Consider the following 14,330-nt stretch of genomic DNA (forward strand, 5'->3'; position numbering starts at 1 on the left):
TAAAAGATGTGGTGTCTGGGACGATGGTTTTCTACATCTAGCATGGAACTACTTGAGCGTTTCTGAGTTCTGAAACCAACTTCTGCAGGCTGTAAAATCCATGACCCACCCTGGGCTCCGGCTGTCAGCGAACATTGTGTTTCTGGGTTATGTTAAACACCTTCCTAAGATTTTTTGCAAGCTCAATTCCACTGCGATTCTTCTTGATAAATATAGAGTTGCCATGGTGTGGAGTGGCTGGCGATCACAGCGATTTAAAGACTGGCTTAAAGATATGACCTTTTGTGAGGAACGTGCGGAAACGTGTTCTACGACTCTTCCCAGCGCATTAAAACACAGAGATTTCTGGGAACCGTTTCATACTTAACTGCGGTCTATCAATGATCAGTGTGGATTATGTGTATTGGACAAGGCTTCATATTTCCAGATGATAGGATATCTCTTATGTTGCTTTCATTATTAGCCCATTGCTTGGGGATGTAATTATGTATGTTTGCTTTATATTATTGTGGGCCGCATCTGGCTCCGCTGACTTATTACCTGCTTGTTTACCAGCCCTGCATGTTACTATATATTGCTACATCGGCAATAGCTTGTTGCCTTATATGTATGCACTTGCCTCGATAATAAATAATGGGGAAAAAAGGCCCTCGATAATAAATAATGGGGGAAAAAGGCCAATACAATGGGCAGTAGTGCATTGTACTTTCCTGCGACAGGCTTCACTTTGACTTTCAAAGTGCATGCCATGCTCGGTATTCCACACATTTGGTTTGACTGGAAAGATCTTGTGACACACTCTGGCAGCCTTCATTGAGAGTGTGAATTGTAAAAACGATATTGCTAGCTTGCCAAGCATTACATTAGTAACGTTTAAAAACCTGTCACCCTGCAGCAAGTCCTGTCCACAAGCAGCCTATAGTAAGCTGAACCATGTAGGGTCCCATGTCCTAAAGAAGGGTATTTGAATAATAATAAGCCTTTTTTCACTTCAAATGTATTTTCCCCATCAAAGCTGCTCCGTTCTGATCTACCCCAAATTAATCATGTATTGCTGCAAATATTACAGATTTACCCACTAGTCCATTTACAAAAGCATTAGTTTACACCACAAGTTGGGTTGCAGTTTTCAATGGAGCTTAGTCTTAATGTGCCTGAAAGTCTGTACAACCCTATCTCTTTTCTCCAGCATGACAATGAATGTTATTTCAACGCCAAGCCTAGTTTTCCTCTTTTAAACATTACTATGAAACTGTTAAATTCCATGATGAACTTAGTTGCATATAAAGAGTTAACCTTTCAAAACCATGAAAAACATCCCTTTAATTCATTGTGTCGCATATTTGTTTCTTAGTATAATAGGCGACTTGTGATGCACCCAGTCTCCTATCATAAAGAAATTGTATAGCCACTCAACTCTACTAACTTACTACATTTGAGTTCTGATGTGACAATTTCTCTGTCAGAGACCGCAGCCTAGGGGCAAGGCAGGTCAAGTCCTGCAGCATAAACAAAGTAGTTGTTTAAAGAACAAAATGTTGCTTGTCTTTCTTCTGCTCTGTTTTGCTAACTGCACAGTGACAAGTAGAAGGGGAATTGTAGGAAGCTGGATCTCTACATATCAAAATGAGATGTCGTGTAAAGAGTCCAGTGGTTCTCTTATGAGTGGACATGGGCTTGCTATGGCAATCCGAAGGTGCTCTGATTAGGACTAGTGTGTTTGAGCAACCTTATCACAGAGGAGTGCAAGCCATCTGAAAATACACAAAATGTTCCGTAAATGAGACCTACTACTCAAGAAGGAGATCCACACAAAAATTTTTAAATAGCAAGTATCTTTATATATGTTTAGGCATCGGAAGAAAATTGTTCAGGTAAGTATGTTTTTTCAAAATTAGTTCTTTTTAGTTCAAAAAGTCGACACAATGCAATGCATCAGACGAAAAGTTAATGCGGTATTCAGGTATAGTACAGTGAAGTGCAGGACCCTTCTCCAGGAGTTAAGATGAGTGGTGGACAAGGTCCAAGGCAGCACCAGCAGGACACCACCAGCGGCACTTGGGCAGCTGGGTGCAGAGGTGCAAAACAGCGTTGGTGCCCTATGTTAGTCGATTCAGAGCGGTTGGGATAAAAAGAGGCTTTGACTTTGACTAGGAGAGCCAGGGTGTTGAACCAGCGGGGGTGGGGGGGTGGCTCAGGCCTCACAATGCTCTGGGACATAGGGACACCTTTGGTCCCCTTCTCCATGGCCCACGGGTGATGGGTACAGAGGTGTCTTTAGTCATCGGGTTTTCCTCCCGGGAGCAGTCGCAGGAGAGGGGGCCTGCATGCAGAGACTGCAGGCGACGTCTGAGAGTCCACAAGAGGTGTCACCACACTGGGCTTAGTCTGAAGAGCTGGGGGACCACGCTGACCCTGTTGGCCCGCTTCAACTTTGGCCTGGAGCGACAGGTGCAATGGCGTCTTCAGGTTTCTGTATTTTGCGGTCACTGAGTTCTTTCAGGGGTCTTTGAATACCTGCAGGGAAGCAGGTCCTCTGCTTTTCAGGAGGTCTTGGTTCTTGGGTGAAGTGCTGAAAGGTCTCCTGGGCGTTGGGGACTTGGAAGCTGCAGGACAGCGGACTTTTGGTGCAGTTGGTGAAGGCAGCAAGCAAGCTAGCAGGGTTGGCGCCAAGTCACTTTCTGAAACTTCTATTCTTGCAGGGTGTGACTCTTCTTGTCCTTCTTCGTCTCTGAGGTTGGCAGGATTTGTTTTTTTGGTGCCTGGGGCACCCATAAATACTGAATTAAGGGATGTTAGAAGAGTGTAGGGTAGTGGCCAATAGGCTACTGGCCCTTGAGGTCCCTGCGCCCCCTACATGACTACATTCCTAAGTATGCCATCACAAAGATGGCGTCTTCTGAAACGTCCTGTCCAGCTTCATTTAGCCCACCTTAGTTTAGCACTAAAGTGGGGGTGGCACACCTACCTGACTCGCTAATATTTCCACCTGTCCACCTGTCCAGGTGCCAAAGTGGCTTAGGACAAAGTTAGTCAGCTTCCTCTCCTGTGAGGGGAGCCAGATTCGCATTTAAAAGGCGGCAGCTCTTTGAAGCTTGCTGGCCTAGGAATGCTGTGTGAGGGGTTGTGACAGGCTTTTGATCTGGGTCTCCTGAGAGCAAAAGGCTCTCACCCTAAGACGTCAGGACATTATCTCTGGTAGCAGGCTGGCAGAAACCATTCAGCGAGCATAGCAGAGGCTGGTAGGTTTTCAGGGGGCACCTCTAAGGTGTCCTCTGTGTGCATGTATTGATAAAACCAACACTAAGAATCAGTGTGGGTAAGAATCAGTGTGCTTTTAATAGTACGAGATGTTCGATACAAAACATCCCTATTTTCAGTGAAGCCATCATGTAGCTGGAGTATTTGTTTTCATCAGTGTCCTTCGGGAGTGAAGGTGGCGCTAGTGAGCAGCGCAGCATGCAGTGTGTCGGGAGAGAGCTAGGGCGGCGGCGGTAACGGCGGCAGCGGCAGCAGCGGCGTGTGCTAGGTTGCAGCACCTGCGCCGCCAGCCGTGTTTTGTTGAAACCGGGTCCGGGGCGCCTCCGCGACCAGAAGTCTGAGAGCCAGAGGCAGCCTCCACGCCTCTGCGCCAATAAACTGTGAAGTAGCCGCACAGGGCCCAGCGCCCGGAGCTCACGTCCACGGATCGCAGAGCACAGCGCAGCACCGGAGTAGAGTACGGCGAGTTGTGGGGGGCTGTGCAGTGGAAACAGTGACATACTGTGCAGCATAGACATTTTTACTGAGCATTGAGCATTGCGAGCTGTGCTGCCTATTGGGACCCGGAGTATTAGGGCACTTTGGAACATCTGGAGCCTGGAGCATTTGGAGTGTCTTGGAGTGTCTGGAGTCTATCTGTGCAGCCAGTGCGGGAGGTAAGTGGCAGTGGCGAGTGCGGCCGCCAGTAGAGGTGGTCGCTAGGTAAGAGCCGAGGGTGCGGACCAAGGGGTTACTTGACTAGGTCTCCCAGCCCGCGGTCACCCTGTGTGCACCGCTTGCCTGCCTCCCTCTCCCCCCGTAAAAACCCTGACCCGTACAGTTCGCGTTGAGAGCAGGTAATACTAACCAGAAACACTAAAAAGACTCACACAAATAATATACGGCCCCCACAGGTGTGATATCCCGACAAGTAAGCACACAAGAAAACGAACTTCAGCACGCAGAGCCCCAGTTTACGGCGCTTTAAGGATGTTGCTCAAAAGGATCAAGTCCAGCTCCGAGGTGGAGGGGGCAGAGGTGAACCCTGAGAACACGGCACAAAGAAGAGTAACTAGAAGTATTAGCACCCAAAAATCTCAGGACCCAGTCTCTGGCAATTCCCTCCCACAGGGTCTCATTGCCCAATTCTTCCAGGCCCCCAGTAGACCGACAGCCCCGGACATGAGTCAAACAGGTCCCGAGGGCAGTGCCAAACCGGGGACGCCAAAAGCCAACCAAGATCAATTGGCTGCTACTTCAGAGAGCCTGCCTATGCCTATACCGAAAAAATCGGAAGCCCGGAGGCACTGCCCCAACCTGTCGCCATGGTGAAGAGCCTGTTAAGGATCATAGCTGATGTTCACACGAGTTCCACTGAGGGGGAAATCGTGGAGGCAGGCGTTGCAAAGCAAAACACGGCTACTGCACCCTCTCCCCCAAAGAGCACTGGGATGCGACCAAGCACAACGGTGACACCCCGGTCAATAACTAAGTCGACCACTCCGGGCATGGTTGCGCTAACGGCATCGTTCTTACAAAAATTAGAACAGCCTATAGAACGCACACTTGAAGATACACCCATAAACTCAGGTAGAATTAATGCCAGGAGAACAGCGCAGACGAAGGAATGGAGCCCCTTGGGCCTGACACAACACCAAGACTCTATCGATGAAGTCACGGTCAAAGATTTAAACCTGACCGTAATAAGAGAAGTTCAAGACACTATGGCTAGGGCCTTACTATGGCAGTCCACGAAGATGGAGGTTCAAGTCGATCTCCTGCACTCAATTGCCCAGCACCTGGTGCGTCAAGATGATAAATTAGTAAAGCTATAAGCGCTGTTCGAAGCCCACAAGGTTAATATGAATTCCTGTGCTGCCATTATAGAAAAATGGGCAAGTCTACCCGAAGTTCTAAAAGACATGCTTGCACTAGCCAAGGGCCTGGGTGAGAGGTCCCCTCGAGTACAGGCGGCACAAAAGCTACCAGCCCTGACGAAAGTGCATGATGAAAAGACCGACCATTGCATCGCGGTTATCAGCCCACCAAAAGCTCTACTGGTAGGGCCATGCAGTAATCACAGCCTGGTAGAACAAGGGAGCGGGGACCTTGATGTCTTGGACCCCGTCACCGAAAGTGACGACTCAACCGCCAGCATACCTCTCCCGGAGAAGGTCGAAGGCGCACTGGCTAATGTAAATGCTCCGCTGTCGAGGAGAGCCAAAAAAAGACTAAAGAAACAACTAAAGAAATCTAAAGTAAAAGAACGATCATATCTCCAGCCACAATAACCTCTGGCGCCACCGCTACTGAAAGCAGCCTTAAACCACCTTTTCCCATTTTCATCCCTAAACACGCACCTAAGACCGACAAGCCAAGCGACTCACCACTCGTTCATCAAGAGGCCTTTAGACATCTAATCCCTAACCCGGAGGAACAACCCAACGTGGAGGCGCAACCAAGGTCCTTGCAGGTGGTAACCGGTGGACAATCCAGCACCAGCGGGTGCAGTTGCGACCACCCAGCCTGGTAGGCCTACCAACTGAGGCTCCTGGCAGTCAGCAGCCAGGTATTGCATACAAAAACCTCCCACACCAGAATGTAATCAATGAAGAGTGGCAAGGACCGCCAAGAGAGGTAGAACTCCCAATTGTGGCGTCAGACAGACTGCGGCCAGGAGACACCATTAGAAACCCGCCACATCCAAATCATCAGAAACCTACGTCCCTGGGAGAAGCGGTACAACGGCGCGCCACCGAATATAAAAAATCCCCCAGAAATATACGAGCTGCTGTTTACCCCTAGATTTATAGCTATAGGCTCCTTTGACATCCTGAATAGGTCCAACATTGTACGACTCTTCAGCCACATAGATTCTCTGGCACATATCACCTCGGCGATGATCGAATGGGTGATGTTCAAGAGCCTCGAGACAGACACCCACGGTGACTCCACCATAATCTGATTTGTGAATCAACCAGCCCAACAAGCTGTCCTCAATGAAGTAACACAACTGGCAGAATGGGGCATAGAAGTCACCGCCCCCAAGGCACCAAAATACCTGCATGTCCTCAGACCGCACTACGGCCTTCAAGAACCTATCTCTGTTCTCAAAGGCACAAAATCCATCAGTACAGACTGGGGATTGAAATCAGGGAGGCCAAGATCCCCGCTAAAATAAAAATCCTGCTATAAGGAAAGCAGCGTAGTGTGCAGCGGCAAGGACTGGCTCACACGGAGGACACATGGAGACAGGGCTTCTAACCCCGCCCACACCCATGAAAACAGAGCACGCGTATATCCATTAAGGGGCCAAGTTCGCAAGTTAACCATCATTTCATGGAACATCGCGGGGCTAAATAATATCCGCAGGGATACGACCACTCTTGATTATCTGGCTCAGGGGGATATATTATGCATCCAGGAGACCTGGGCGAGGTCAACGACCCCAATAGCTGGCTTTTACGAACATTTTAAATCTGCTACCAAAAGGACGACCTTTTGGTCGTCCGTCAGGGGGTCTTTCCATCTTCGTAAGCCATGCCTGTAAATTTAATGTAAAAGAACTAAATCTGGAGTCACCTGACCTGCAAGCCATCACAATAGAAGGGTTGAGAGCGGATCAAACACCCCGCCCGCTTTTATTAATCAACTGCTATCTCAACCCAGCAAAACTTCATTCCCCCCACGCCTTGGAAGCACTTAGCCATCGCCCTGGAAGACCTGTTAATAAGCCGCTTGCACCATTATGTAATAATAGCGGGTGATTTCAATCTGAGAGGCCTGGACCTGATCCCTGCGGCACCCCCAAGTAAGAAGACAGCTCCACTGATCGAACTTCTAGCAAACTACAATCTGCAATCCACCCACGGGACACAAAAAATGAGCCACCCCGCATGGACCGCTAACTGGACCTTCAGGAATGTCTCCACTATAGATTACATCTTCACCAATGAAGGACTGACTCACAAACTTTGCAATTTCACTGTGGATGACAGAGCCGAAAGCAACCAAAGGCCCCTCCGTGCCACATTCAACCTGACTCGAGAACAGGCGGATCCCTACGAAGTAATTGGTACGACCACAGGTGAAGAACATCATCTAGTTCTTAAAAGAATAAAATGGTCGACCAATCTCCGCCACAGACTCTCGGCATTTGTAGCCAACAGGGTGGATGAACTAAGGCCGCAAGACAGTGAGAACACCATACATAAATGGGAAACACTGACCAAAGATATATTGAAGCACCTGGGCAACAGCCATCAACCAAGAGGCAGTCAAAAAAACATCAGGCCATGCCGCCTAATAACGCAGGCCTGTATCAGACTAAGCATGCACTCAACAAGGCAGCGAGGGCAAAAAAGAAAGGCACCTACCTGCCAGGGAGGCCCTCCATTAACATTCTGCGAGCCAAATATTAAAAGAAAATCTGGGAATTGAAAAGAAAGCGGGCCGAACAGATTTGGCGGACAGTGTTCTCCTTAATCAAAGAAAAAGATAACCGCAAGCTTTGGCGCTATATCAACAGCTTGTCATCTGGAGGCGCTTATAAGGAAAACAATGTTGCAGGTAAAGTGTGGGAACAGTATGCAAAGGGGCTGTATACCTGTGAGTCAAATCGGCCACCTCTCTGCAACACCGCGTGGTCCAAGGCGGCAGCCGCTACCATCAATACTGAAAGCGGACTGACCGAAGAATTAAGACTGACCCAACCTGGAAAATTCTGGGAGGTGGAGATAGTAAAGCACATCAAGGCCATCAGAACCCGCGGCGCCCCTAGCCCAAACTGGATCCCCGCCCAGGTTTTTAAGACTGCCTCAGTCTTCTTTGCAACCAAACTTACTTCTTTATTCAACCACTCATTCGCAACCGCAATCTTGCCAACCTCCTGGAAAGGCTCAATTCTATTTCCAATTCATAAAAAAGCGAGCACTCGAACCCGGCTTATTACAGACTCCTAGCCCTTCTTGACGTTGAAACTAAGGTATATGCCTGCCTTCTCCTAAAGGACCTGGAGATCTGGGTGGATAAGAACGGCATTCTTCCGCCCTCACAGACTGGCTTTAGGGCCAACAGTTCCACGCTGGATAACATCATAGCGCTCACGTACCTCGTGAAGAAGGCTAACACGAGGAACAAGTTGCCCCTGTTCTGTTGCTTTATAGACTATTCAACGGCCTTTGACCGAGTGAACAGAAGCTATGGGCTAAACTAGAGACCTGGGGGATCCCCAAAGTCATGCTAAAAGCCATACAAGCACTTTACGAGGGGACCTGGGTCCAGGTGAAACTAAGCCCTACAACCACAACTACAAGAATTGCCACCAACTCTGGTTTAAAGCAGGGGTGCGTCTTGGCGCCCCTACTTTTTAATCTGTACACAGCAGACATGGGGCAAGCCCTGACAGATGCCAACCTAGCACCCCCTAGACTAGGGAAGTTGGTCCTGGGAACACTGCAGTACGCGTATGATACAGTAATCATGGACCACACCAGGATAGGGCTTCAAAGAGCCTTAAATAGTCTTGCCACCTACAACAAGGAGAATGAGGTATGTATCAACGTGAACAAGACCAAGATAGTAATCTTTGGCAAATACCATCACAAAACAAAAGCTTCATGGTCTCTGGGGGAGCACCGAATCACCACGACCCCATCCTACAACTATCTGGGCACATGGGTATCTGAGAGGGCCACTGCAGTTAAACACCTGAAGGAGCTCAAACCAAAAATAAACAAAATATCGTCTTTACAACGCTTAAGCCATGGCCTGGCCAGTCCTTCTGCAGATCCGATGTTGACAGTACTCTGGGCTAAACTGATCCCCGCCATCACGTATGGCCATATAGCCTACCCAGGGGCCTTTGAGAAAGTGGTCCAAGTGGCCCAGGTGAAAGCATACAAGAAGGTGCTACGGGCCCCTAGACAGGCACGGAACAACAAGCTTAGACTAGAAATAGGCCTGAAACGACCAGAGCTGGTACTACTGGGGGACTTGCTAAAATACTACATTAGAGTACTAAAATCGCCCGAAAACACCTTAAAGCACTTCCTAAAAAACATCTATGGCGACGAAGGCTCCCCATGGCATTCCAAGGTGGAACTAACCATTAAAGTTCTGAAAATTGAGGGAAGGAGCCTGTATCTTCACGAAATTCCATATGCCGCCTGGGCCCAAACCGTTAAGCGCCAAGTCCGGTCCATTTCTTTTGAGCTTGATCTTGCTTCGCTTCAACATAACCCTCTAACTCTGGCCCTGGACAAGTCTTATATCTCCGGCAAACCTCAACCTTGCCTGCAAGATTCACTAACAACCCAGGCAAGACAGAAAATTCTGTTTATGCGCCTCTTGGCCCTCAAGAGGCGCATCCGTCCGTACGTGCCCAACCTGGGCACGTACGGACGGTGCCATTGCTTGCCGCCTTTGCAACTATCGCAGAGAATCCTGGCTACATCTGCTATGTTGCTGCACAAAGTTGGCCAGCGGCCGACAGCGACTGATGCGACTTTACGGAATCTGGGACATAGAACATGCAGAGAGGCCTCGGACTGGTGTTTCTCAGAAACCACGACCTGCTTATTAGCTAGGGTCGGCAAGTTCATCCACCAAGTTAAATTGGCACTCGATTCCCAACTAAAGGCTACAGATCCGATGTGCCCCGACAGTAGGCTTAGTGCTTCCCCCGTCGCCCCAAAGCTGTCAGCCTATAGTTAACCCAGGGAGTCGTCGAAAAGAAATTGGAACCATCGGACTCAGGTACTTAATCTGGGTCGGCGAAGGGTCTGATGCAGAATCCAACAGTTGTCATCTGGCTCCGCTGCGTGAGTGTGGACGTCAAACTTCTACACGTCTCCTAGTCTTTAGTAGGCGTGCTCGCATGGTGAAATTATAACTCTTAGGGCCAGATGTAGGTGTCCATTTACCGACTGGTAACGGACGATTTCGGCCGTTACCGACCGGTAAATGGTCATTAGAGATGTAGGGGCCCTTTTTTACCGATTCAGTAAATTTACCGAATCGGTAAAATACCGAATCGGTATTTTTACAGATTCGTTAATTTTGAAATGTAGGTGGGACTCTTCTGAATCCCACAGGCCTTACCGAATCGGTATTTTACCACCCAATCCAATTGGGTGGTAAGATACCGATTCCAGGTGTGCATGCACATGTGTGCATGCACACCTATGGCATGTGACAGACGGACATGCCCTTAGGGCATGTCTGTGTGCCACATGGTACACATGCCTCAAATCGGGGTGCCAGAGGGTATCAAAGTGACACCCCCTGCACCCTTGCAAAAATCGGTATTTACCGAATCGGTAAATACCGATTCGGTAATGCCCATTGATTCCTATGGGCATTGAAGCCCATAGGAATCAATGGGCATTACCGAATCGGTATTTACCGATTAGGTAAATACCGATTCTTACAGAATCGGTAATTCAATTACCGATTCTTTTTACATCTCCTCCCCTCAATTTTATCGCTTCATAAATACCGAATCGGTAAAATTCGGTATTTATGAATCGGTAAAATTAACTTACCTACATCTGGCCCATAGTCTTTTAATAGAACCCTGATTGGACAATAGTAGTTAACACAGTCAGTCTTGTAACTACATAGTTGCACTAATGGTTTTACTTGGTTTTGGCAGAGGAAGGGGGGGATGTATTTTATTTTATTGCATTTTATTGTAGTTCACTGTATTTTATACTGTAAAGATTTAAAGTAATCGCACAGTTTTCTAATAAACAAACAGTGTCCAGCACAGCTTTCCGGTCCACTTACACTGGCAGCAATGGAACTGACCATCCCAGGGGCATGTCTGCTCATGCAGGTATGCCCTCACATGTAATGCTAAACACCCTGCCTTAGGTCTGTAAGACCTATGATTATATTAATTAGAAGTACTACTTGAAGTGTTAGGGGCCTGGCAGACAGGGATGTGTTGGGGCATGTTTTCACTTTGGTCTGTACCGATACTCGCAGCCTGCAATAGCAGCTCTGCATGAGTTTGGAGAGGGGTCCCTTAGGGTAGCACAATTTGTGCTGCAGGCCATAGAGTACCCTCTTTAGTACCTCTGGCCCTATGTACCAGGGATACCATTTGCTAGAGACTTATAGAGGTACTAAAGACATTGCCAAATGGAGGTAACAATTGTACAGTTTTGGGAAAGAGATCTGGCACTGGGGACCCGGTTAGCAGGAACCCAGTGCACTTCTATTCGAAATCACATCATGTACCAGGCAAAAAGTAGTTTTGGCCATTTCGGAAAAGAGTACTTTCCTACTGATATTAATACCACCATGCTTATTTTGTACTAGGGCAATTATAGAAAAGTTTGTATCTTTATGCATGTTTCTACATTATTAGTTTCTGCGCCTTTTTAAAAAAAACTGACTTGTATTAAATGATTCCATTATCTTTTTGCAACAAATATCGAACAGCATTTTTTGCTGTGCTAAATTTTGCATTAGAGATTCTATTTTTATTCTTCATTTTTGTAAACATGCTCTCTTTCCTATGAAAGAGCTACACTCCAAGGATTTAAGTGGTTTGTGGGAACGTGATGGCGGGACTTCAGAATTCCATAAACTTATAAAGGAACTTGGCCTTCAGTTTCGTTCCTCTATATGGTCATGCAACTACTCTGTGTCTTACATCATCCTTATAACATGACCGGGGGTAATTTATCCCATATATCCATGTCAGAAATTATCACAACGTTGCTGTCTATTTAAACAGCAACACAAAAATGTGGGTTCAGTGTCTGGGCCAGTGGGGTTAATGTCAAGAATATGGCTGTTGTAATAAGGCACACAGACTGATAAATGATGTCAGTGTTATGCAGACTCTCTACATATTGATAGACAAAGACTTAACTTTCCACCTCTGTTCTTCCTCAGCGACTAAGCAAGGCATCAGTGTGTATAATCATTTAGAGGCATGCTGCAAACTGCATTTGTATTTCTTTCAACCCTCTAATTTTGTTTAATTTTTTGCAGGCAGCAGAACTTGCTGAATTTACTGCTAAGATTGCCCTTCTTGAGGAAGCCAAGAAAAAGAAGGAAGAAGAAGCCTCTGAGTGGCAGCATAAAGTAATACATAGGTTTATGTTTAACTTTAGAATCACATAGTTTGACTTGTATGTTTCTTTGTGTCCATTCTTTTTCGCATTGCCAGGCTTTGACAATGGTATTTCAGAATGCCCTAATAGCATAAACTGTTTTGTGCTAATATTGCAGTGTTTACTGTGTGCATAAATGAATACCGTTCATGCCCTGCTGCTCAGACTCAGTACAAACTTATTTGGCTAACATGTCCGTTAGAATGACTGGGATAACAGGAGCTAATCCGCTTGAGCCATACTGTTTTTAGGATGTGTATTTGAGCAGTCATCCCTTGTTTTCTCTTTATTATACTCTATCCGATTTGTGTAGATTTCTGTAATCCAGAGAACCCTCTTAGTTCAGTCTCTAACAAAATTCTTGCCAATTTGAATATGGATCCTGCTCTTCTCAAAAAGAACATTGTAACTTTAAATCAATTATGCTTTCTGTTCATGAGATTCTCTTCGCCTGTCCCTATGTATGCATACACACAGGAAATATTTTACAGTTGGCTACGAAATATGGTTTTCTTAGTATACTGACAACCCCTAAACATTCTGCAGAGCTTCAAAAAATTCCCAAGGCTACGAGGATTATGTGTAGGCTGTCCGGTTTTAGGTTTAAACCTATAATAAGTGATAAAACCCCACTGAAAGCAAAATTGCCCTCACCAGTGAAAACATATAAACACTGAGAAAACACCTGCACAACCAGAAAACTAAATGCCATTTAAAGAAAGGAAAAAGGGAGTGAAAGTCATTTTTTTCCTTCCTGAAGGGGCCAATACAATGTCACTTTGTTATACAAGCTAGCAGTAAGAAAGTCTGGACTAACATTATTCTGCTTGAGTTTTGTTGTTTATATTATATTGTTTCTTCATCCTTTTTGTTTTTTTCAGTTCTGTGGTATTTGGTCCAAAGATGCAGAGTTTAGAAGCATGTTTTAGGTCTTTATTTTATAAACTGTAGAGAATCAGGAAATATCACAATCACAGTTGATTCTTTCACTGATGGGTAAAATGGCTGGTTTCATAGGAAACTTTTCCAATATGAGTCATCACATCTACCCAAAGAAAATGGGTAAAAACCCTTAATACATCAGCCCCCAGTTTCTAGTGAGTCAGTATTGATAGTAGGCGAATTGCCAACACCTCAGGCTTTAAAAATTCAATGCAAGGTATAGTGACAAGTATATGTGAAAAGAGCGCGATCACCAAGCATCTGGGATAGTGGTTAAAACATGACACTAGACCTTTGAAAACATGTAGCGCAGTGTCACTTGAAATGCTTTGCAAAAAAGGTTCTTTCCAAGTTCAACAAAGATTCAAATGATATTGTTTGTATTGCAGTGATTCAGCTACGTATATGAAAAAGTTGTGTGATGACCTGTCTAAATTGATACCTGAGCTGAGGTGCTTCCCTGTAAGAGATCCTTGCCACTTGTTAGATGGTATGCCGAAAGCATCAGTTCGAGGTATATGAGCTGCAGATTGTACACTACGCATAGATCGCCATCTGGTGTTGGGTTTGGATGCTTGCACTTTGTTGTTGTGTTGGAAGAGTTTTCAAGATAGGTGACTCCTCCCTTGGACGATAGTGCGCATGGGCATCGACTCCATCCTCAGATAGTTTTTTTTCCACCATCGGGTTCTGATGTACCTTTTGCGTTCCGGTTCGGTGCCGTATTTCCAAACCTTTTCGACTCCAAAAGCCTATGTACATCTCGACTGTATTATTTTGATCGCGTGATCTTCACTCAACTACTCTATTCTGGTCATCGACGCGGGCCGCTGGGCCTATCGATGCCGTTCGGGCCTACAGCTCATGGAAAGGACTCCATTTAAAAAACGCCCCCAGTGTGGAGCAACATTTCCACACAGAGACCATCACAAGGTCTGTAACCTGTGCCTCTCGCCCGAGCACAACAAGAACAATTCCCAGGCCTGCGCCCTTTTTCAATCGAAGAAAACCATTCTTGAT

General features: G+C 46.4%; 1 protein-coding gene across 2 annotated transcripts in view; it reads left to right on the forward strand.

Moving 5' to 3' along the window:
* RDX (radixin) overlaps window positions 1-14,330 on the forward strand; it is a 441,143-nt gene that overhangs the window by 378,481 nt on the left and 48,332 nt on the right. For both annotated transcript variants that reach the window (XM_086935225.1, XM_086935226.1), the window contains exon 12: window positions 12,247-12,339. In XM_086935225.1, coding sequence (XP_086791351.1) covers window positions 12,247-12,339 — 93 coding nt within the window. The remainder of the gene's footprint in view (window positions 1-12,246; window positions 12,340-14,330) is intronic.

This window comes from Lissotriton vulgaris, chromosome 8 (genome assembly GCF_964263255.1).
Source record: "Lissotriton vulgaris chromosome 8, aLisVul1.2, whole genome shotgun sequence".
Lineage (NCBI taxonomy): Eukaryota > Metazoa > Chordata > Amphibia > Caudata > Salamandridae > Lissotriton > Lissotriton vulgaris.